Source organism: Dasypus novemcinctus, chromosome 23 (genome assembly GCF_030445035.2).
Source record: "Dasypus novemcinctus isolate mDasNov1 chromosome 23, mDasNov1.1.hap2, whole genome shotgun sequence".
In the NCBI taxonomy this organism is placed as follows: Eukaryota; Metazoa; Chordata; class Mammalia; order Cingulata; family Dasypodidae; genus Dasypus; species Dasypus novemcinctus.
Genome location: NC_080695.1, coordinates 13,159,625 through 13,183,339, shown reverse-complemented (window position 1 = coordinate 13,183,339; position 23,715 = coordinate 13,159,625). Strand labels below are relative to the sequence as shown.

Here is a 23,715-nt window from a genome sequence, read left to right as displayed (position 1 = left end):
TAAACTACCCCTTTTCCTAGATGTCTTTACTTTTGTGTCATACTAAAAATGACCCAAATTTCATGAGCCTTTTCATAAGCTTCACCTTTGTCTTTTCTCACAGAGTGATGCAGACGGGACTGCAAAACCTCCTTTTCTAAGGTAGGTTCAATTTCCTACATTAAGTCTCTTATGAGCAGGTGAATTCGCCATTGGCTATTGGGTGAGTGGGTGTGTAGGGGGAGGCAGCTTGGAGTCCCCAGGAAGCCTGGTGCTGGGAAAGTCTGCAGGCCTGTGAGGTCAGGGAGCAGTGCAGCCACCTTGTTCTCAGCGCCCCACAGAAAGTTCTGGGATGCAAAGCTGGGAGGGGCAGCGCAGTATCTGGAAGAAAGGGGAGGGTCTCCCTGTCCCAGTGCAGGTCTCCCATAGGATTACCCCCTTCCCGAATAAAAGACTAGAAAGATGTGGGCTCTCACATGTCAAACAAGTTCTGTAAGTAATGAAGGGAATTGCTACAGAGTAAAACTTTCTTACTCAGAAAATGCTGTCAGAAATTTACGCACAGTAAAAAGGTAGTAAACCGTGCCAGCAAAGTGGCTGTTAGTTCTTTTAAAATCATATCCCTGTCTTTTAAGTAGTATTTCTGCATGATGTTTTTTCCCCCACAGTGGAGAAAACCCCTTTGCCACTGTGAAACTTCGACCAACAGTGACCAACGATAGATCAGCACCAATCATCCAGTGAGAAGATGGCCAAGGAACTCTTGTTCCTCTAACGTTATACGCTCATTTTCAAAAGGATAGGTATATATTAATATGTGCAAAGCTTTACCAAAGGGTACCCGATTTTAAGTGGATTCTAACAGAGCAAATCAGCACATTTTCTCAATTTAATAGTTGTTTGGTTTACACATTTCTATCTTTAAGATAATAAGTTTAGTGACCAACTCAACTCAGTCATTTAAAATAAGTTTTTTCCTTTTCTGTTTACCTAAAGTCAGTTCCAATCCCTATTATATCTTTTTTTTTTTTAATATAAATTTTAGGTTTTTTTATTTTAAGAATTGCCCTTTTTTGTTTGTTTGTTTGTTTGTTTTTTAGGACGTCCTGGGGATTGAACCCAGGACCTTGTACATGGGAAGCAGGCGCTCAACCACTGAGCTACACCTGCTCCCCTCTATATCATTTCTTTAAAATACTCCGTGATTTCTTCCCCCCTCCTCCCTCTCCAGAAAAGGGCCAGAATAAGGGACAGAATTTGCTTTCATGACTGGCTTTCTGCACCTGAATGCAAATGAGATCACAGTTTATTTTATTAGGCATGTAGCATTATAATGTTTATCTAAAGAAAAATATTGTGGAAGTTTGCACCCATAGCATGCAAGATCATAATTTAAGTGATATAAATTATGAAAATATGTAAAATTTAATAATTAATTTTAAAACTTAAAATTGTTTAATCATATATAGAGCTGCCCAAGATTGAGAGATGCCAGGCTTTCCTGCAATTTAGACCTAGCTGTAGAGTGCCAAGACATTTTGCCTGTCCTCCTTACAGCTGTGATATTTAGTACCTAAGAAATAATTTTCAGCAGCTACTGCATTTGGTACCTGAGGCTCCAAGTGGACTTGCCCATTAGTGTCATGACACTGCCAGCCTCAGAGCGCACCAGGCCATGTGTGGGTCAGCCCGGCTCACAGGAGCACAGGGGTGGCTGTGGACTCCATGTGCAGAGACCCATGCTCATGCTGAGCTGGCTGACCAAAGCTTCCTCCATCATTAATCAGCTCTGAAATCTTACTGGGGGCACATCTTCCCATTTCTGAATCAGATACTGGCTCACCAACAGTGCTGTAAAGCCTGGGTATCCTCTGGGAGCCTGCCTGAGTCTTATAGTTGGGGATCCTGGCATTAGGTCAAGAGTGTCGTCACTGCGCACTAGCAATGTGTGTGTTTAGTCCTGACATTGGGCCTCTGCGGGGCTCACCCTGAGGGAATGGCCAAGTTTGCCTCTGGCTGCCATGGATTCGGCCCTCAGCCTGCCCATGACATCCGTGTTCTTTGGCCTTTTGATCTCTAGGGAGGAGGAAGGACTGTGAATACTGTTTTGGATGAGTGGAGAATCATGATTAAAACTAACCCCGGGCCACTGTATGTGAGGGTGGGAGATCTGCCTGCTTGTTGCTTGTCATAGCTCTTTGGTCTCACTATAAATGTACTGGTAAACCAGGGTGTGTGTGTGACACTTCCGGCTATTGATCCTTGCTGCTGAGTTTGAGCAATGAGACATTGCTCAAGGCCTGATGACACAGGACTATGTTAACGCCACCCCAGGAACACAACTTGAAGTCATGCCAAATGCAGCAGTCAAGCACCACCACTGTCTTGAGGGAGAATGCTGCAGTCAGGAAAAATAAACCCTGTTGCATTTAGCTAAATGGCCCACTGCTCTGTCACCACTTAGGCAAAGTAAGAGTAGGATTAAGAGAACCTCATTATTTTCAACAGTCGGAAGGAAATGTGATGTAGGTTTTGGAAGTGTGTTAAGAAGGGAGAATGGTTGGTAGGGGGAGGTTATAGCCTGTCCCAGGCCTATAGAGCACCAATTTTTGTTATTTTCTGGCTTCATTGTAGATTAAAAAAAATAGTCCTGGGATCATTAGATTCCATCTACACACTCGCTTGGGTCACCCCCATCCGTTTACGAAATGGAACTACAGTGGTCACTTGTTTGTCACAGACAGGAGGGTTTGTCTTTAGGTCCTTGACACTGAGACATATGCTCTGTAAACGTCAAGGCATTATTTTTAATTATAATAAAAGATGACTTGAAAACAAGCATATTTCTTGAACTGGAATTAAGAAATTTTAGGTCTCTCTTGGCTAGGCCAGGGCCCATGAAGCTGACCTTGGAGATGGACAGGAGAGAAAATAGAATGTATTCTTGGAAAGGGCCCACTCCTCCCAGTGCGAGAATGGATGGTGGTCAAGTTGGTGTCACATTTGGAGGTCTGGGTTGTTTGGGCCATTGATTATATGCCTCACTATCTGGTAATTCGCAAAAGGTGGAGGAAAGTTGGGTATTATTTTTAAAAATCCTGCAGTCAACCATCTTTGGCAAATGCCAGGCTTGGTGGGAACAGGTATCTTTCAGGGGTCTTTTTCCAAGCCTTTAAAATGTTGATGTGTATCGAGTCTCCAGTTACCTGACCTCTACCAAGGCATGCGACCCAGGGGACCCACATGGGGAAGGAGGACACAATAGGACAAAGAAATTCTCAAAAAAAAAAAAAAAAAATGTGGCTCACATAGAAAGTGGTGTTGCCCACATGTTTAGCAGTACATTTCCAAAAAAAAGAATGAGCCAGCTGAATACAAGTGTTCTTCAAAACAAAACAATTTGTTTTTCTGCCAAAGCAGTTATATTCACATTAAAATCATATCAAACCTATGATCTTATAATTCCTGGGTAATAATTTTAGGTCACTGAGTCAAATGAAGTGACAAGTTTTATTTCTTAAAATGTATAATCTGAGGTGGGGGAGTAGGAGGTGTATCCAGTCATGAATTGGGTAATGCTGAAGCTGAGTGATGGTTTTATATAAATGGCAGCGTGCACACAATGAATAAGCAAAACCAGGTAAACAATGGTATGAATCTCCTTTATTAAAACAGTATCTCTCCCCATTCTCAAATTGAAGACTGCAAAAAATAAAAGCAGTGCTTTATTGAGTTGTCATTAACCTCGGGAGCAGTGTCCCCATGTGTCCATGCTCTGTGACCACCCGGCCCACAAATGCCAAGTTTATCCCACCACACTTTACAAAACAGTCCTGAAGCTTAATCAAATAAAGCTATTGTACACAACATTTACATTAGAAAAAGATAACTGGGTGTAGGAAAGCTTGGTGTATTGTTCCCTTTAAGCAAAGTTTGCTCCACAGTTGGGGCATCTTCGCTTTCTCAAGGCAAAACAGCAGATGAATCCAAAGGGAAACAAGATGATGGCCAAGAAGATGCCCAGGAAGGTGAAGGAGTCCTCCAAAACCCCAACTCTGTGAGGAGAGAGACGGGAGGGTTAGAGCCACACTGTCCCAGGACCCTGTTCCCACTTCACCCCCTTGTGCACAGGAAGACAGCTGGTGACTCCACAGGGCCATCCGGCATCTACCGTGAGACACACCCCTCCATCAGCCACCAACCCCACATGCCTAGAGAGGGCCACGCAGGTTTGCACGTGCGGATATGGAGGGAAGAGCAAACTACCCGTCCCTTAGTTGCCACAATAAAAGTTTGAAAAGGGAGAAGAGAAGCCACTTAAGTTATCACGCAACATTTATAAGGGCAAATTCATTGCTACATAATTACCACAATAGTAAGGAGAAACAAAATGCACGTTACTGTAAAGTTTCTTGCATATCTGAAGAAACAAGAACAAAAACTCAAATCATTTTCAGGTATTTTTTCAATGCTGATACACACGTGTTAAGACCTCACTTAGAATGAGGAAGGAAATGTTTTAGATTTCTTCTATCTCCTGGAGGGAAATTCCTAAAGAAAGTGGTCAAATAGGGTTTAGGGTTTTGTTTGGTCCTTACTGTTGCATTTTTGTGTTTTTGTTTTTGGAGTTACAGTGAAAGATTAAAATAAGCCACATTCACATGATGCCTACAATATCACTTATCTTGAGAAATTTAATCTGAAGGCTCCCTCTGTGTCCAGCGTATCAAACTCAATGCCCACCTCCTTACTTACTGCAAATTCTACCAGGATTTCCCAAAGCATTTGTCCTGAAACACTAGTCTCCTGATAAGGTCGGCAGAGAAGAAAAGGGATTCTTTGGTCAGACAATTTGGGGAACTATGTTTCACATTATCTGTTAAAGGCCCAGGGGCCTGCAGGAAAGACCCCTGCTTGCCCTTTCAGTGTCCATAAGGATTAACCAGACAGTAGGACCCCAGGAAACCCTGTTCTAAGGAAAAGCTTACTAGTAGGCTGACTCTTCAACAAAGAACGGTCCCAATTCTTGTCTGGACTTCTGTAAAGAAGTCTTGTAATAGGTGTCCCCTCTCTAAACCCATCAAAGGCTACCATGTCACCACACTGTGCCTCTGCCCTCGCCTTCCATGGCTGCCCCACCTGTGAAGGTCTAGGCCCTGCAGGGCACCTCCCTATAGCCGTGCTAAGCACCACGCACCTGCCTCAGGATCCTCAGACAGGGAGGGCGGGCACCAGACCCCGCCGAGCAAGCACCTGAGGCCCCCGCCAAGGGCCAAGAGAAGGGAGCTCAGGAAGGCCCTAAGTCACTAGCTGGGTGGACAAGACAGGTTTACCTGGCTTAGGAACACACCTCTAGCCACCAAGAGACACCAGCACGCAACAAGAATTTGGCTAAGGGCACCCATTTCTTTCTTTCTTTTTTTTTTTTTTTTTTTCAGTGTGGCAGGTGTTTATTGATCTAAGGGCACCCATTTCTAAGGATCCATACGCAGCCTCAGACCACTAACGGGAGCTTAAGGAACGCTACCCCAGGCTTCCCTTTCCTGTTTCCTCCTGGTTCTGCACAAATGATCTACCCAGACCTGAAATCTCAGGAAACACTCTGGCCTGCATGTCCCATTTCGAATGTCCAATCAAAGAGGAGAGGGCAGAACTGAGCTAGGCCACCACGGTGGAAAGCAGTCGGGTGGTTCCTCAAGAATGTAAGGTATTCAGGTGAAAAAAATTTGGTATAATTTCACTCCTTTTCTCATACCCCATTATCCAGTACCTTAGCTCTGCATTCCAAATCTATCTAAATTCAAACTACATCTCACTAAGTGCACCTGGGCCACAAGCCAAGTCACCATCCTCCAGCACCTGGATTACTGCAGTGGCCTCCTCTGGCCTTTCTGCTTAGAGCCTTTTCAGCTTGGGCTCTGCACAGCAAAGTGATTCTGTTAAAATGTAAGGCAATCAAAAAGAGGCAACCTGGTTTAAACATGGGCAAAGGATACATATGTAAAGAACTACAACTCAACAAGGAAACCACCACTCAATTTAAAAAATGAAGAAGTGGACTTGGCCCAGTGGATAGGGCGTCCATCTACCACATGGGAGGTCTGCGGATCAAACCCCGGGCGTACTAATGCACGCAAGGAGTGCCGTGCCACGCAGGGGTGTCCCCACGTAGGGGAGCCCCACGCACAAGGAGTGCGCCCCGTAAGGAGAGCCGCCCAGCGCGAAAGAAAGTGCAGCCTGCCCAGGAATGGCGCCGCCCACACGGAAAGCTGACACAGCAAGATGACGCAACAAAAAGAAACTTCTGTGCCGCTGACAACAACAAAAGTGGACAAAGACGAACCCACAGCAAAATGGACACAGAGAGCAGACAATGGAGGCAGGGGGGTTGGAGGAAGAGGAGAGAAATAAAAAATAAATCTTTAAAAAAATAAAAAATGAGAAAAAGACCTAAGACATTTCTCCAAAGATATAAAACAACCATTGAAAGGATGTTCAGTGTTGATATCAGGGAAATGCAAATCAAAACAACAATGATTTACCAACCAGAATGGCTACTATTAAAAAGAAGAAAAGTGTTGAGAGGATGTGGAGAAATAGGAGCCCTCGTGCCCTGCTGGTGGTAATGTAGAATGGAGCAGCCGCTGTGGAAGACAGTTTGGCAGTTCCTCAGAAAGTTAAATATAGAAATACCACATGACCTGGCAATCCCACTTGTAGGGGATTGCAAAATAATTGAAAACAGGGACCGAAACATACAAACTGATGCTCACAGTGGCATGGTTCACGACAGACAAAAGGTAGAAGCACCCCAACAGATTCATCAACAGATGAATGAATAAACAAAAGTGCAAGGGAACACGATTTAGCTGTAAAAAGGAATGAAGTTCTGATCCATGCAACAACATGGACTCTGAAGACGTGAAAAGGACAAATATTGTATGATCTCACATATGAAATAATTAGAATATGCAAATTTAGAGTCAAACTAGAATACCAGTTACTGGAGACCACAGCTGGGGGGGGGGGGAATGGGGAGTTAATGTTTAATTGGTACAAAGTTTCTGTTTGAGATGATGGAAAAGTTTTAGCAATAGATGGCAGTGACTAGAGTCACAACTTGGAGAATGTAGTTAATACCAGTGAAAACCTGAAAAGATAAAAAGAAGAATTTTAGGTTTTATTAAATTACTACACACATCCCCCCAAAAAATACCCATAGACGTGTACAATACAAAGAGTGAGCTCTAATGTAAACAGTGAGCTAAAGTTAACAGCATAATTATAATACCATTTCATCAATTATAGTAATGCAGAGTATTAATAAGGGAAATTGTGAGAGGGATATATGAGAACTCTACTTGGCACATGACTTTTCTGTAAACCTACAGCTGCTTTACTAATTTTTAGACAAAGCATTTGAGTAATTTCTCCAAAGAAGATACACAAATTACCAATAAGCACATGAGAAACGGCTCAACATCATTAACCAGTAGGGAAATGGGGGAGGATTTAAATACAGAACTACCATGTGCCCCAGCAATCCCACTCCCACAGCTACAGACTACAAGAACTGAAGCAGGGGCTGCAGCAGGAACTTGGAGGCCGAAGTGTGGCGGGGAGCCTGTAAACACATGGGACACAACTGGGCCATAAAAAGGAAAGAAGTTCTGACCCATGCTACAGCCATGGGTGGACCTTGAAAACCTTAAGCTAAGTGACATAAGCCAGACAAAAGGACGGTTATTGTATAAGTACACTTACAATGAAATACCTAGAATAAGCAAAGTCAGAGCCAAAATCGACTAGAGGCTCCTAAAGGCTGGGGGGATAACAGTTATTGCTTAACAGGTTGCAGAGTGTCTGCCTGGGGTGATGGAAAAGTTTGGGTAATGAATGACGGTGACGGCAGCACAACATTGAGAATGTAATTAATACCACTGAAATGTACACTTTAAAAGGGTTAAAATGGCTACTCACAAAAAGTGCACCAGGCCTCACCCAGCAGCTCTTCCTGTCTGCATTAAAACAGGGATTGTCTGGTGAGCACTGGCCCAGCTGGGCACCCACATTATCTCCCTTCAAGGTCGACGCCCTGAGGTCTCAGGTGCCTCTGGGTGCAAAGCAGTACAAGCCCCTAGTGCTAGAGGCTCTGCCAGTCATCCCAAATGAACCACCCCATCTGCCGGCTGTATCTTGAGGGTCAGGAGCCAAGGGCAGCAGTCCCCACCCGTTCCTCACATGCACAGGCTCAGGCCAGGGGCAGCCTGGAAAGCTGGTCCACTCTGGGCCCTCTGCAGGAGGCCAGGGGACAGTGCCCACTAACCCCACGACCTGCCTTCCCAGGGCCAGCAACCCCTTCCACCTCCTCGGCCTCTGCAGCTGCTGAGAACTTGCACAGTACAGTAACTGGCCCACCTCCGCCTCCCGGGAGCCAGGAAACACCCTCCACCCCCATTCTTCAAGTCCCCAGCTCTCAGAGCCCCACCCCCCACCCCCCACCCCTTTTTTTTTTCCATCATCGTCGCCTCTCTGTGCAGGTCTGGGATGATTTTTTTTACCAGAAGGTCCTGGGGATTGAACCCGGGTCCTCCATATGATAAACAGGAGCTCAACTGCTTGAGCCACAGTCGCTTTCCCCCATTATTTTTTAAGCCCCCAGCTCACAGCCCCCCACCCCCACCCCTAGGCTCAAAGCCAAGGCCCTGCTTACCCCCATCATCTCTGCCCCACCCAGGGCAGCCAGGGCCCCGAGGCTGCTGGAGGAGATCTGGTCACCACCGAGCTCAGGCATCTTCCAGCAACCAGAGCTGTCCTCCAAGGAGAACTTGGCCATGAGGCGTTTCTGCCCGGGGAAATTTAGACCCGGAGTGCTGGAGGTGCCCTGCTCCGGGGCTCAGCTCTGCAGCCACCCAGGCCAAAGCCCCAGAGTCCACACCCCCTTACCCAGAACTCCAGAAGCCGAAAGGGCCGAGTTTCGGCCACGTCTGTAGCAAACCCGTTTGGTAACGTGGCCTGGAGCAGGGTGTGGCCCCCCGCAGGCTCAGCGCACCCACTCACTGCCGACAGCCACGTGGGGCGGAAACCCGAGCCTCTGACCGCGGGCAGCGCCCCAGACCTCCACGGGAGCGCTGGCGGATTTCACCCGGTTTTGAAATCCAAACGCGAAACCACCCAGCCCCTAGGCCAATCCTGACTCAGCAGACCTCAAGCCTCAGCGCTGACCCAGCGGGAGGGGCCTCCAGCCCGGACCCAGGCCCGGGTGCGGGAGGCCAGGCTCCGGCGCCCGGCGCCCCGCGCCCCCGGGGACAGCCGCGCGCCCGCCAGCCTGGCCCGGGCGGGCCGCCCTCGCTTCCACGCCACACGCGAAAAAGCCCAAGGCGGCGCAGGGGGACTTTCAGCTCTCCACCGACCGGCTCTGTGGCGCCGGGACCCCCTCCCCGCGGCGGAGCAACCGGCCGGGTCACGTGCGTGGGAGGGGGCTGCGGCGGGGACCTCAGGGCACTCGTGCCGAGAAGGCGTCTCTAAACCCTGGCTCCAACCTACAGCGACCAGCGCCCTGGGAGGGCTCTGGGGCGAGCCTGCCAGGGGCTCCCGGGGCAGAGGTGGCCGGGGACCCCCGAGCTGGCCCCGAAGAAGCCCGGGGGGGGGGGGGGAGAGCCCTGAGAGCCCTGCAGGCCCCGCCCCACCCCAGGGGGACCCCAGAGAGGTCAGTTGGGGAGCACCTGCTCACCCCACCAGCCTTCCGGGCTTAGCTTCAGGCCCTACCTGTCCCCCAAGCACAGGGTGCCTCGGGGTGGGATGCGGCCCAGACGCAGCCCCAGACCACCCCTCCCTGGAAGCCGAGGGCCTTCCTTCAGGGCTGGCCCCAGGGACCCGCTGCGCACCGCCCGCCTGCCGCTGTCCCGCGCCGCGTGGGGGCTGCCTGGTCTCGGGAGCAGCTGTCTAGGCCCTCTGGGGCCAGTCAACACTCCGGGGGCAGTTCTCACAAGGTGACCTCGGGCCTGGCCAGGCCGAGGGTCCGGGGGGCTTCCCAGGACAGGCGTCAGGGGCCTTGCGGCCAGGGACTCGGTGGAGGCCGCCGAGGCGGCTCGAGACTCAGTGTGGCTCAGCCCCCGTGCAGGGGCTTGGCAGAGGCCCCCGATAGCCCTGCTCCCCCACCCTGACCCAGGGCAGCAGGCAGGCGCCCACCCCGCACCAGGGCCGCGGGCCGCCCTGAACCAGACACGGCCAGTCCCCCCGCCCAGCCCCCAAAGTCTGGTCATCCCTAGGGCTGCCCCACCACCTCCCCCCTCCCAATAATGCAATAACCGACCCCCGCCCCAGCCAGGGTCCCAGGGTGCCCTGCTTGCAGCCCCCTCCCTCATCCCCTTCCCAGCGCCTGCCGGACCCTCCCTGGCACAGGGCCCCCCCCCCACCTTGGGGGAGGCTGCACCGGGCACACCCAGGCCCCCCGGCCGGCGGGGGCAGGAGGAGCGCCGCACACCGCCGCCCTCAAGGCTGAAAAGGGAGGACGCAGCCGGCGCGGCTGGAACGGCCCCCAGTGCCAAGGCGCTCGGCGGGAAGCACAGGCGTGTGACTCCGGCTCGTCCCTGCCAAGGATGGGACTGTCTGCCACCTGCGCCGCGCCTGGAGGACGGTGACCTCTCCCAGCCCCGAGAAGCGGCCGTCCTCGGGCAAACACCCCCTCCTCCCGCCCCGGAACCTCGGGGCTCCCCCAGGGCAGAGGCAGCGCCCCCAAAACGCCCCCGTCCGGAGACCAGGGTGGGGGCCGCAGAGGCTGCGAGCTGTCGCCTAGACCCAGCTCAGGGGCAGGGAGCTCCACGCCTGCTCTCGGGTGGGGCCCACCCGCGGCCCACGGAAGCTGAGAGGGGAGGAGCCTGCTCCAAGGCAGAACCCCTGCCCCCCCCCCCTGCAGTGGGACGCCTAGGGTGGGGGTGGGAGGGGGCAGGAGCCACAGGCCTCCTAAATGAGGCGATGACACAAGGTCCAGCCCAGAAAAGGGAACTGGCAGGGAAAGTGCTCCACACGCCCAGAGCCGCAGCTTCCCGGGGGCCCCCTCAGCTCAGGCCCTCCCTTACCACCCCAGAAGGGGACACAGGCCAGCTGGCCCCGGGCAGCCACCCAGCCACCCCTCTGCTCCAGGCGCCCTCCTCACTCCCGAGTCTGCGGGCCCGACACCCCCAAACTTGAAAATCTGAGATCACTTGAAGACACCCCCCCCCCCCCAAAAAAAAGTCCTTGAAGACTCAAGGCGGGCTGAGCGGGGGCAGGAGGGGCTGGCCCAGAACAGGCTCTCGGCGCACCCAGGACTGGCCTTCCTCCGGGGGTCCCGTCACCACCGCGTCTCCAGCTTTCCCTGAAGGAGTCCCAGCGGCCCTCTCCGCTGTGGGCCCCAGCCCTGGCCCTTGCACCCCAAGCTAGAGGCCCCCGTCGGCACAGAGCCGGGCGCTCCGGCGGGCCCCGCTTCTCCTCTCGAGGTGCCTCCCACCCCAAACAGCTCGGACCCCTCGGGGGAGCACCCTTCCCCATGGGCTCCCCAAATGCCCGCCTCGGCCAGGCAGTGCCCGCCAGCTGCCCCGGCACACGTGGCCCGGTTTGGGTTTGCCAACGGGGTTCCCCGGGGGCGGCCCCCGGGGCTCTTGCTGCCCCCAGGCCCTTCCCCAAGCTGGCGGCGGTCTCAGGGCCCCCAGCCCGGTCCCCCCGCAGCCGGCCACCTGGGCCCCTGAAAGCCTCCACTTCCCCTTGACTCAACACTTTTAACTCGAAGCCAAAGTCAGGGTTTCTTAATTTGGACTCAAGAGACTTCAGCCTCTTCCTCCCGGACGCCACCCGCCCCCATCGGCTCCAGACCTGCACGAACAAGGTCTGGGTGCCCGGGGCCCCCCAAGAGCCCGGGAAGAGCCTGCCCCCACCAAGCACAGGCGTCCACCCTGCCGGGCTGCGAGGGGCCGGGGGTCCAGCAGCCCCCAGCCCTTGCCCACCCCCACCGGCCTCCAGCCCCCGGAACCCACTGGCCTGGGCACCCAGGCCCTCCAAACCACCCCCTGCCCCCCCACCCCCTTAAAGAGCCCACGGCCAACTTGTGAGGCCTGGGGGGACAGGGAAGGCCCCCCGCGCCTTGAGGCCTGGGCGGGGGGAAGGGGTGCTTCCGGGATCGGTTGGGACAGGACCAAGGCTCCCAAAGGCACTCGGCCCCTCCCTCTGTCCCCAGGGCTGGCTGTCACATGGTCTGCTCCACGTCTGTGCAGATGGACAAGGCTGGGGGGTGAGGCTCGGGGGTGGAGCTGGGGGGTGAGGCTCGGCGGTGGAGCTGGGGGGTGAGGCTCGGGGGTGGAGCTGGGGGGTGAGACTGGAGGGGTCAGAAACTGGGGGCCAGGGGGGAGGGTCAGGCTCTCGGGTGAGGCTGGGGTGAGTCTGGGGGGAACCTGAGGGCCAGGCTGGGGGTCAAGGCTCAGATGTAGGGCTGGGGGGGGCAGAGACTGGGGGCCGGGCTGGGGGGCGAGGCTCAGGAGGGGGTTAGGGGGGTGAGACTGGAGGGGATTGGGGGGGGCAGAGACTGGGGGGATACTCTCAGGTCAGGCTGGGGGCCAAGACTCAGGGGTGAGGCTCAGAGGTGAGGTTGGGGGGAACCTGGGGGCCAGGCTGGGGGGAGGGGAGACTGGGGGCCAGGCAGGGGGGAGGGGAGACTGGGGGCCAGGCTAGGAGGGGGAGACTGGGGGCCAGGCTGGGGGGAGGGGAGACTGGGGGCCAGGCTAGGGGCGGGGAGACTGGGGGCCAGGCTGGGGGGCCAGGCTCCGGGTGAGGCTTGGGGGTGAGGTTGGGGGGAACCTGGGGGCCCCACTGGGGAGAGAGGCTCAGAGGTGAGGCTGGGGGGAGGGGAGACTGGGGGCCAGGCTCGGGGGGAGGCTGGGGGAGGCTGGGGACGAGGGGCCACGTACCTGCAGACCGGGCAGCCTCCGACCACGACGATGGAATTGGCAGGGTACCTGGTGACGTGCCGGCTGTGGATGTTGTAGACCCTGGGGTGGTGGGTGGGGATCCCTGTGGGGTGGGGGGGCAGGTCAGAAAGGAGGCAGGAGAGCCAAGGAGGGGTGCGGGGTCTCCGATTCCCCCCCTCTCATCCCGGGCACCCCCATCCTACCGGGGCACAACCTCCTGGGGCAGGACGAGCATGGGCGCCCCAGCACCTCGGGAGGGGGCAGGCAACTGGGGTCCCGGCTCTCCCTAGGGTGCGCCCACAACCCCGGGGGGGTCCTGAGCTCCCCGGGGCCCGCGGCGAGGTTGGGGTGCGGGCCCCCGCCGCCCCCACGAGCCCCGGGCACTGCCAGGCCCAGGCCCCACCCCCGGCGGGCGCGGCGGGGAAAAGTTTCCCCGGGGGGTTAAAGGTCGCCCCGGGACCGGGTCCGGGGCGAGGTCCGCGCCCCCTGCTCGCCCCCTCTCCTCGCCCCTCTCCCCTTCCCCTCCCCCTCCCGCGGCCCCCTCTCTCTGCCCCCTCCCCCCCCGCTCCCCTCCCCCCTGCCGCGCCCCTGCCCCTCCCGCGCCCGGCCCGCGCCCACCTGCGACGAGGTAGGGGTAGGGCGGCGGCGGCGCGGCGGGGATGGCCCCGTAGCCGCGCGGGCCGCACGCGCAGTCGCCGGGCGCGGCCTCCAGGCTGTAGGCGGGGGGCCGCTCCTGCAGCAGCGGCTGGTGGGCCATGGCGGCGCCGGCCCGGCCCGCGGGGGGCGCGGGGCGCCGGGCGGGGGCTCGGCGGGGCGCGGGCGGCGGCGGGCGGGGGCGCCTGAGCGAGGCGCGCCGCGGGCTTCCCCTCGCGCCTCCCCGCGGGTCACAAGACCGCGTCACGTGGCGCGGGCGCCTTAAAGGGGACGCGCGCCCCCGCCCCCCCCTCCCCCGCCGCCACCCGGGACTGGGGTCGCGACCTCGCCGGCCCGGGCTCCCCCCACCCTCACCCCGCGCCTCGGCACCGCCTCCTCCCAGGGCGGGGAGACCCTGCGCCCTGCGCGCCCCCACAGTCGCCGCCCCGAGCGGAGGGGGGGGGGGCGGGGGAAGCTGCAGGAAGAGCCCGGGGGCGCCCGCCCGAGCCCCCAGTGGGGCCGCGCAGCCCCGCGCTGCCGTGGAGCCGCCCGCAGCCCCTGGGGAGAGCTCTGTCCCCCCCTTGGCTTACCGCAGTGACCTCGACGACGTGAAGGCGCCCACCTGGGCCACTCCCAGGTGCGCGACCCCGCGGAGCGGGCTCCCTGCCGCCGTCACCGCCACCCGTCACCCCGAAACTGTCCCCCCCAGCGCGGACGCCGCACCCCTCCCCCCAGTCTGTCCTCTGCTGTCCGCTGCTGTGGGTTTCCACGGTCTGGACACCTCCTACGTATTTGTCCTTCGGCATCTGCGTGCCGCTGGTCACGATGTCTCCAGGCTTCAGAGCAGAACTTCATTCCTTTTTTGTTTTTTTAAGGCCAGCTGGGGTGCTGCTTTCTTTTTCTTTCTCTTCTTAGCAGGTGCTGCGGCCGGACCTCGGGTACGGGAAGCAGGTGCTCAACCACCGAGCTCCACCCGCAGCCCAAGGACTCCGTTCCTCTTTCGTGCCTTGGTCCCGGGACGCGTCGTGTGGGCGCATTCGTCAGAAAAGACAAGAGTGGGCCGCTGCCCGGGATGGGTGTGCAGACGGCCGGCCCGGCCCTGCCCGCGGTTCTGTTGGGTTAACCCCCCTGAGCCGAGCTGCCGGGGCACTCGGTACCTCCGCGTTTCACTTTCGGAGCCACCGCCACCCTGTTTTCCGCAGCTACTGCGTCATTTGAGGTCCCCACCAGCAGTGCACGAGGTGCGTCGTGGTCAACCCGTGTTTGGATTTTTAGTAGCAATTGTAGCCATCCTAGTGGCTGCGGGGGGGGGGGGGGGCGTCCCGTGGGGTCTCATGAGCCCAGCGGCTTTTCCCATGCTTATTGCCACGTGTCAGTTACCCTCCTGTTCACAGCAACCCCAGGGGGCTTTCAAAGAAACTGAGGCACAGAAAAGGGAGGGGGGAGGTTTGACCAAGGTGTTCCAGGGAAGTGGACTTTGGCCCAGTGGTTAGGGCGTCCGTCTACCACATGGGAGGTCTGTGGTTCAAACCCCGGGCCTCCTTGACCCGTGTGGAGCTGGCCATGCGCAGTGCTGATGCGCGCAAGGAGTGCCGTGCCACGCAGGGGTGTCCCCCGCGTAGGGGAGCCCCACGCGCAAGGAGTGCGCCGGTGAGGAAAGCCGCCCCGCGTGAAAAGAAAGAGCAGCCTGCCCAGGAATGGCGCCGCCCACACGGAGAGCTGACACAACAAGATGACGCAACAAAAAGAGACACAGATTCCCATGCTGCTGACAACAACAGAAGCGGACACAGAAGACACAGAGAACAGACAACCAGGGTGGAGGGGAGGGGAGAGAAATAAATAAATAAATCTTAAAAAAAAAAAAAAGGGCGTTCCAGGGCACAGCTCGGCCTTGAACTTGGGTCTTGCCTGCCCTCAAGGACCACTCTGCCACCTCTCACAGAAGCATATTCACATGCTAGTGCTTACTGGATCATCACGAAAACAATAAAAAGAAAAATTAGGAAGGTTAAAACCACTGTATTAACACCTTTACATCGGTAGCCCCTCTGCACCTTTCCGGGATCTTCTGCAACAGCTGCTGGAGCCCGTCCTGTTTTTGTGACTTGCTTTTTTTTTTCTTAGATTTATTTATTTCTCTCCCCTCCCACCCCGGTTGTCTGTCCTCTGTGTCTATTTGCTGCGTCTTCTTCATCTGCCTCTGTTGTTGTCAGCGGCAGGGAATCTGTGTCTCTCTTTGTTGCGTCATCTTGTGTGTCAGCTCTCCGTGTGGGCAGCACCATTCCTGGGCAGGCTGCACTTTCTTTTGCGCTGGGCGGCTCTCCTTACGGGGCGCACTCCTTGCGTGTGGGGCTCCCCTACACAGGGACACCCCTGCGTGGCAGGGCACTCCTTGCACGCATCAGCACTGCGCATGAGCCAGCTGCACACGGGTCAAGGAGGCTCTGGGTTTGAACCACAGACCTCCCATGTGGTAGACGGACGCCCTAACCACTGGGCCAAGTCCACTTCCCTGCGACTTGCATCTTGATTCTGGTCCAGCTCCGGGACCACCAGGGTGCCTCTGGAACCCCGCCTTAGTTTTGATTTCCAATAGGTTCAGATGCTACCTGCTTTCTGCATCACAAGCCCCCCTCTGGGAGGCCCATTCCCATCGTCCCTGCGTCCTACACCGCTCATCTTCCCAGGGGTGCTGTGGGAAGGGCCTGAGGGGCAAGGGTGGACCTGGCCGATGTTTGTGGGGACAAGAGGCCGAGGACTTCCGGGCCTGCAGAGGTCCCGGCGATGGTGAGGAGGGCCCAGGCTCCTGAGGGTGGTGGGCGCCGCGGAGCCGCAGGGCGAGGGGCCCAGGGCAGACGGCCATCCTGGGAAAACCGGGGCCCCCGTGCCACGCCTCGTGCACCACGTCAGGCCTCCTAACCCCCCCACCCCGGTTGACGGCAGCCACCCAGCTGGGGTCCCCCATTCTTCCCCTGTCTTGCAAACTGCTAAAGAATAGCGCTAGGCATCTCACCCTGCAGCACGTCTCAGATTGCATACTGTTTTTCTTTTTTGTTTCTTAGTAAACTCTTTACTCCCTTACCTACCCTGAAAATAAAATAAAAGCGCTAGAGCGGGGATTGCCTTTCCTAAAGAGTCAGTGGAAGTTGGCAGATTCCCCTTCAATGTCATGGTTAATTTTCACTTTCTCACAAAGCCTGGGGGCGCTTATCAAGCCCCACCAAACCCGGCCTCCTCTGGCTCTCCCTAGAATGACATTTTTTTCTCCTAGCAGTGCCCCCTAATTTGGAACCCCGCATCCGTGACAGGGAGCGTGGGCCTTTGGGATTTCCCAGTGTCGCTTTGAGAAATGTTGCTTGCAGACAAAACGCTGTTCCGGCCTCTTCGCTCATCCAGCAAGTTGAGTGTGGAGCAGCTGTCCCAGGTGCAACCACGCAAGCCCGGGGCTACGGAGACCCTGAAAAGAGCTAGCAGCCAGGGCGGGGCCAAAGAATCAACTCACCACTGCGGAGTGCAGTTTGCACAACAAAGGGTCATGTGAGATGCAATACTCTGGCCTCCCCAAGAGACCCACGGTACACGGGGTTGAATGGTGCATCCCCCAAATCCATGTCCACCCAGAACCCCAGAATGGGACCTTATTTGGAAGCTGGGTCTTTGCAGAAGTCATTAGTTAAGATGAGGTCAGACTGGAGCAGGGGGGCCTGAAATCCAATGAGTGGTCTCCTTAAGAGAAGAGGGAGGGGAAGCGGACTTGGCCCAGTGGTGAGGGTGTCCATCTACCACACGGGAGGTCTGCGGTTCAAACCCCGGGCCTCCTTGACCCGTGTGGAGCTGGCCCATGCGCAGTGCTGATGCGCGCAAGGAGTGCCCTGCCACGCAGGGGTGTCCCCACGTCGGGGAGCCCCACGCGCAAGGAGTGCACCCCGTAAGGAGAGCCGCCCAGCGTGAAAATAAAGAGCAGCCTGCCCAGGAATGGCGCCGCCCACACTTCACGTGCCGCTGACGACAACAGAAGCGGACAAAGAAACAAGACGCAGCAAATAGACACAGAGAACAGACAACCAGGGGAGGGGGGGAATTAAATAAAATAAATAAATCTTTAAAAAAAAAAGAGAGAGAAGAGGGATACTTGAATAGAGACACGCACTGGGCGAGACGGCCAGGTAAGCTCGGAGGCATCTCCGAGCCACGGATTGCTGGGAAAAGGCAAGGAAGGCGGCCCTGCTAGGGCCTTGGAAGGAGCACGGCCCTGCCGACTCCTTGGTTTCCAACTTGAAACCTCCAGAACCGCGAAAGGACGGCTCTCTGTCGCAAGCCACCCAGTTCGTGGCCGTTTGCTATGGCAGCCCGAGAATTCAAAGGCGCACGTGACCGTGACGCCTGGCCCGGCGGCGTGGGTCGTGCTGCTGGGGGACAGAGAGGCCGGCCGTGGTGTGCCAGGGCTGGGAGTTGCTGGTGTGGTCCGAGCCTGAAAGGGTCTCCTGGAGGCAAGGGTGGGCTACGGGCCCGGAGGTGGAGAGGCAACCTGGAAGGAAGGTACTGGGGAACCATGCAGAGTGCAAGTGGGAGACCAGATTTGCGTATTAGAGGAAATTAACCGGCAGCAGGATAAGGCACTAAGAGGCAGGGGTCAGTGAGGGGACGCTGGGGCCATTTAAGCAAGAACGTGAGGTCCACGGGGAGGGACAGCCGTGGAGGTGAGCAGAGCCAAGGTGGGAGCCCCTTCAGATCCCATTCAGACCTGGTCACCTTTGGGGAGGGGAGGGGGCAGCGGGCTTGAGAGGACTCAGGTTTCCAGCTCAGGTGAGATTTGGGCTCAGGAGGGGCCGCTGGAGGGGCAGCAGGGGAGGCGCCCCGTTCCCCAAAGCCACACACGACAAAAGGTGGAAAACGTGCACGCGGAGGCGTCCTGATGGCTAAAGCCACGCAGCACCCCGCAAGGACTTGGGAGCGCAGCCTCTGTCCGTGGACGTACCGAGGACAAACGCCACAAGGGCCCTGCCTGCGGCAGGGGAGTGAGAGAAAGTGGGAGGCGCTGGGCACATTGAGAAGGTGACCCCTGAGCCAAGACTGGGAGGAGGAAGGAGGGCTGCCCCGCTGAGAGTGAGGAACGGCTTTTCTGCTTTGTTCTGGAAGGTGGAGAAGAGTAGCGGCCTGTGAGCGCGCGGAGGGCATCAGCCCAGGGGAGAGAGCGTGGCTGGGGCGCCGAGGTCACGGCCAATGTCCCGCAGAAACAGCAGGGCAGGCGCGGCCCCAGGGGGTCCCACACTTGGCCAAGGTCCCTTCCGACACCAGATGCCCCAGGCCACGCCAACCATCTCGCCACGTTCTGATGGAAGGAAGCGTGGGAAACCTGCTGAGCACAAACCTTCTTCTATTTTTTACATACTTGAATTTTCTGCTCTTTATCTGCTTTTACATCCCGCTTCAATATTAAATATATTAGTGTTGCCAGTTCCACCAAAACGAGTAAGCACACTTTTAACTGCCAGGGGGACGCTTACGCTGGGACTGCGCAGTGGAGGATGGCTCGTGCCCTGGCGTGCCTCTCCTGCCTGGGGTCCTCAGACAGAGGAAATTGAAAGAAAGGAGAAAAGGATGTGGCCTTTCCTTTCTGGCCTGCTCGGGAGAAGGGCTGGCACCCTGGCTGCTTGGCGCTCCAGAGTTGGGCACCCGCCAGTGGGCCCTGCTTTGGAACTTATACTCCCCGGTATGACAGAGTTGGACTCAGTCGTGGTTTCTCTAGCCATGGCTCTTCTGCCCCTTCTGTCTGAACCTACAGCTACTAGTAGAGTTGAGAGGTGTATGTTCAAGAGACTTAAATTTCACAGGCTGTCCATGTGCCAGTCGAGCCCTGAATCTTAACAGAGTTGAAACACCTACTCTCCAGGTCTTCGGACTCACCCAGAACAGCTAACGAGGAGATGATGACAGACAACAACCATCCCAAGCAACAGGGTCTGCAACTGCAAGCAGGAGAGAGTCCCATCCATCTGCCCCCTGGGATCTAAGCCCCCCTCAATTAGAGGTGGAGTGGGCACGACCAGAATCCTCAGGACTGGGGAATGGACGATGGACTAGAGTAGACTTGCTGTTATTCTATTATAGACTTACTGTTATTCTAGCAACAGAAGAACTTTCATTACTGATGTGGAGGCAGTGGCCACCGGAGGTTCTGAAGGGAGAGGGAAAAATAGATGTAATATGGGGGCATTTTCAGGACATTGGGATTGTCCTGAATGATATTGCTATGACAGATACAGGCCATTACATATCTTGTCATAACTTACAAAGTTGTGTGGGAGAGAGTGTAAACTACAATGTAAACTATAATCCACGCTTAGTGGCAATGCTCCAAAATGTGTTTATCAAGTCTAACAAATGTACCACATTAAAATAAATAAAAACTAGTCTCTCACAGAACTGGGATTGTGGCAAAGGAGAAAAAAAAAAGCAAATAGGATTTCAAAATCCAAGGTCATCACCGACAATTGCAAGTGCCAGGCTCAGAGGAGGCCCTCATCAGATGTTTGCTAAATGAGTGAAATGTTTATCTTTGATGAACATGTTAAGTTTTAAGTATGCCTGTAGTGCTTAAAATTCTACTAGGCAAATGTTTTCTAATTCAAGAAGTCTTGGAAGCGGACGTGCCTCACCTGATAGAGCGTCCGTCTACCATATGGAGGGTCCAGGGTTCAAACCCAGAGCCTCCTGACCCGTGTGGTGAGCTGGCCCACATGCAGTGCTGATGCGCACAAGGAGTGTCGTGCCAGGCGGGGCACCCGTGCATGGGGGTGCCCCACGCACAAGGCGTGCACCCTGCAAGGAGAGCCGCCCAGCATGAACAAAAAAAGCGCAGCCTGCCCAGGAGTGGCGCCGCACACACGGATAGCTGACCCAACAAGATGACACCACACACAAAAAAAGAGATGCAGTTTCCTGGTGCCACTGAGGGTACAAGCGGACACAGAACACACAGCGAGTGGACACAGAGAGCAGACAATGTTGGGGGGGGGGGGAATAAATAAATCTTTTTTAAAAAAGAAGTCTTAAGTTTCTAAATGAACTACACACATTTCTATACTGTGCAGACAAAACTTTCTGGCCTGCTGGGTCACGTGACACATCTCAGCACATCAGGTCTTACCACATAGTCTGCCTGGTAGAACACTCGTACAAGGAAACATAGAAAGCACGCATCCGATTAAGACAACATTTTCTAGCAATGCTCGCAAGAACAAAAAGCAAGTTCTGAATAGCAAGTTTTTGGCTAAATAAATCTCCAAACAGCTGTACTCAAAACCCCTGAAAAGCAATTGTTAGTATTAATAGGTGTCGCAGGTTCTCGCTCAACGTGTTTTGTGGCAACCACGTGCGAAACCGTGACACGTTGATCTCGGCCGTGTTCAGGGCGGCAGGCCAGGTGCTTCTCTACGACTTCTCGGTGGGGGGAAGGGAGAGCCCAAGAGAACCTGGGTGGGAACTGCCTGTGGAGGGGCCCTGGAAGAAGTGGGGTGTGGTCGCAAGAGCAAGAAGGGCTCACCTGGCTGCTCTGCGATTCCCCACGTGACGCGAGCGAGTCAGGTAGCCCCCCGGGGCCGGGCTTTCTTAATTAGTGACTTCCCAGCATTTCTTTGAGGTCTAGAAGAGTGCCTTTCCTTGGGGGGCGTTTCTACGTCATCGCCTTCCAGGATGCCAGAACCGCCATTTCTCGATGGAACGTCAAGGGCAAAGGTGTTGGGTGCTGGGTGGGGCTCTCGCTTCCGTCTCCCGTTTAACCCTCTGAGGGGAGATTATCACCCCCAATTTACAGGCGAGGACAGAGCCTGTCTCCCCACCACACCGGGCCCTCTCGGGCTCTGCGCTGCAGGGAACGCAGCAGGTGCTCGGTCCACGCCTCGCTGCACTCGAGGCAGGGTGCCCAGGGTCATTCGGCTGGGGGTGCGGCGGCGAGCCCAGGAACTTCCGCCTCCAGGACCAAGCTCTGGCCACCAGATCGCCGGGGGCATCCCTCCCTCGGGCTGGGGTATTGTTCCGGAAAGCCATTCCCAGTTTTAATAACGTGCCCGGGTGGTAAGGAAGATGGCAGCGGAGGCGATCAGTGATGAAGTAAGGATGTGCCACTGCAGCTCTGCTACCTTCTGCCAGATGCCGGTGAAAGGCATTCAGCTGGCCGTTGCGGAACTCCAGGGGGAAGAGAGAAGCCGACGGGGTCTTTTTTATTTTTTTAAGGGACTGGGGCCAGGGATTGAACCCCGGACCTCGTATGTGGGAAGTCGGCGCTCAACCATGGAGCCCCATCCGCTCCCCTGAGCTGGTTTTTTGTTTGTTTGTTTTGTTTTTGTTTTTCAGGAACCAAACCCCAGACCTCCCATGTAGGAAGCAGGCGCTCAACCCCTGAGCCACACCAACTGCCCCCAGGCGGATCTTTTTTTTTTTAATGTTACATTCAAAAAATAGGAGGTTCCCATATTCCCCCCCACCCCCCTCACCCCACTCCTCCCATAACAACAACCTCCTCCGTCATCATGGGACAATCATTGCACTTAGTGAATACATCTCTGAGCACTGCTGTACCACATGGTCAATGGTCCACATTATAGTTTACACTCTCCCCCAGTCCACCAGTGGGCCATGGGAGGACATACAATGTCCAGTAACTGTCCCTGCAGTACCACCCAGGACAACTCCAAGTCCTGAAAATGCCCCCACATCATATTTCTTCTTTCCACTTCCCACCCTCAGCTGCTACCATGGCCACTTTTCCATCTCAATGCTACATTTACTTCCATTACTAATCACATTAGTTCCAGAATACAGTATCAGTAAGTCCACTCTATTCCTCCATTCTGTGGACCCTGGGATGGTTATGTCCGCTCCACCTCTGTATCAAGAGGGTGCTTAGAGTCAACTTGGATGATGGATGCAATTCTCCTGTTCGCAGTTGTAAGCACTCTTGGCTCCCTGGTGTGGTGGTTGACCTTCACCTCCATGTTAGCTGGCTGGGTAAGTCCAATAAACCAGAGGGTAGGAGATGCAAGTCTGTTGAGGCTCAGGGCCTGGCTATCACATGGACAATCCAGAGATTCAGGTCTCCTGAGTATACACTAAACCCCAGCACCAACCATAGGTCTGGTAAAAGTGACAAGAGAAGCTTGTGAACAAAAATCATACCTGAGTCCAACTCCATCACACTCAGGAACACAAACTCCAAAGTAGGGCCAACTGACATGGCACTGAAGTCCATCTGCCATGACCATAGAACCTGTGGGTCTCTGTAGCCCTCAGAAGAACCAATACCTGGGGTAGTATCTTCTTTAGCTATCTGCTGAGGTGTGCATAGGGTGACCCCTCTGATGACCTCCTGGCTCTCTTTTGGAGACTCAAAGCCATATAAACTCATTTGTCCTTTACATTTCCCCCTTTATTCAAGGTCAAAAAGCATTTTTAACTCCTGATATTACATGTAGGCTGAGATATTCTGCTGGTCTGAGTTGACCCTTTTATTCATGGTCATTCTCCAGCCATATCATCAGCTGGTACTTGGTAGTAATCCCTCAGTGCCAGGGAGGCTCATCCCCAGGAGTCATGTCCCACACTGGGGGGAAGGCAATGTATTTACATGCTGAGTTTGGCTTTGACACTGGCCAGCTGGATCTTGAAGTGAGTCGTTGACCATTCCCAAAGTCCTGAACCTGGTGGGGCATTTGTCTGGTTGGAGAGAGGCAGACAAATGCCCACTCCCGAGTGGAGACAGAGCGGTCACATCCTGTGGTCAGCCAACAGTTTCTCTCCAGCCCACCTCTGGGTCTCCCCCTCGCAACACTTTTTCTACTTGGCCAGCAAGGCCTGGAACTCCATTCTACTTAATACCACAGAGCGTGGCAGGGGAAACCGAGGCGTCGAGGCCGAGCCGCCTCTAAGCCCTGCCCTTCTGAGGCCGGTGGCTCTGGGGACAGCACTGGGAAGGAGAAGGCGCAGAGCCAGGAGCCCCCAGGGCCTCCCCAGCGCCCGCTGCTGAAGGGCCCCCTCGCCTCCCCTGGGTCCCAGGGGCGCCTACCTGCCGCTTGCACTGTGGACATGGTGAGCCTCAGGGAGGTGGCAGGCGGGAGCCCAGGCTGCACCCTCTCACACTTCAGCCCAAGGCAGGTGGCGA

At 55.7% G+C, this 23,715-nt stretch overlaps 3 protein-coding genes across 7 annotated transcripts in view; 2 read left to right on the top strand and 1 right to left on the bottom strand.

Annotated features, from left to right (window-relative positions):
• BAIAP2L1 (BAR/IMD domain containing adaptor protein 2 like 1) overlaps nt 1–3,430 on the top strand; it is a 78,920-nt gene extending 75,490 nt beyond the window's left edge. For all 4 annotated transcript variants that reach the window (XM_071211143.1, XM_058285789.2, XM_071211142.1 and 1 more), the window contains 2 exons: nt 104–141; nt 648–3,430. In XM_071211143.1, the coding sequence (XP_071067244.1) occupies nt 104–141; nt 648–723 (114 nt within the window). In that variant the 3' untranslated portion in view covers nt 724–3,430. The remainder of the gene's footprint in view (nt 1–103; nt 142–647) is intronic.
• A 195-nt stretch (nt 3,431–3,625) lies between these two features.
• On the bottom strand, nt 3,626–13,677 carry BRI3 (brain protein I3). Its single transcript, XM_058285793.2, has 3 exons — nt 13,539–13,677; nt 12,921–13,023; nt 3,626–4,034 (listed from the first exon to the last, which is right to left on the bottom strand). The coding sequence occupies exons 1-3, from the start codon at nt 13,675–13,677 to the stop codon at nt 3,902–3,904; spliced, it is 375 nt and encodes a 124-aa protein (XP_058141776.1). The 3' UTR covers nt 3,626–3,901.
• Nucleotides 13,676–18,277, top strand: LOC139437399 (elongin BC and Polycomb repressive complex 2-associated protein-like). Of its 2 annotated transcripts, none has more exons than XM_071211144.1 (2): nt 13,676–14,794; nt 16,831–18,264. In XM_071211144.1, the coding sequence occupies exons 1-2, from the start codon at nt 13,676–13,678 to the stop codon at nt 16,900–16,902; spliced, it is 1,191 nt and encodes a 396-aa protein (XP_071067245.1). In that variant the 3' UTR covers nt 16,903–18,264. The 2 variants fall into 2 exon arrangements, 1 of the variants encoding a protein (XP_071067245.1); XR_011647168.1 differs by having other exon boundaries at nt 13,729–14,794; nt 16,153–18,277.
• Nucleotides 18,278–23,715: the final 5,438 nt, after the last annotated feature.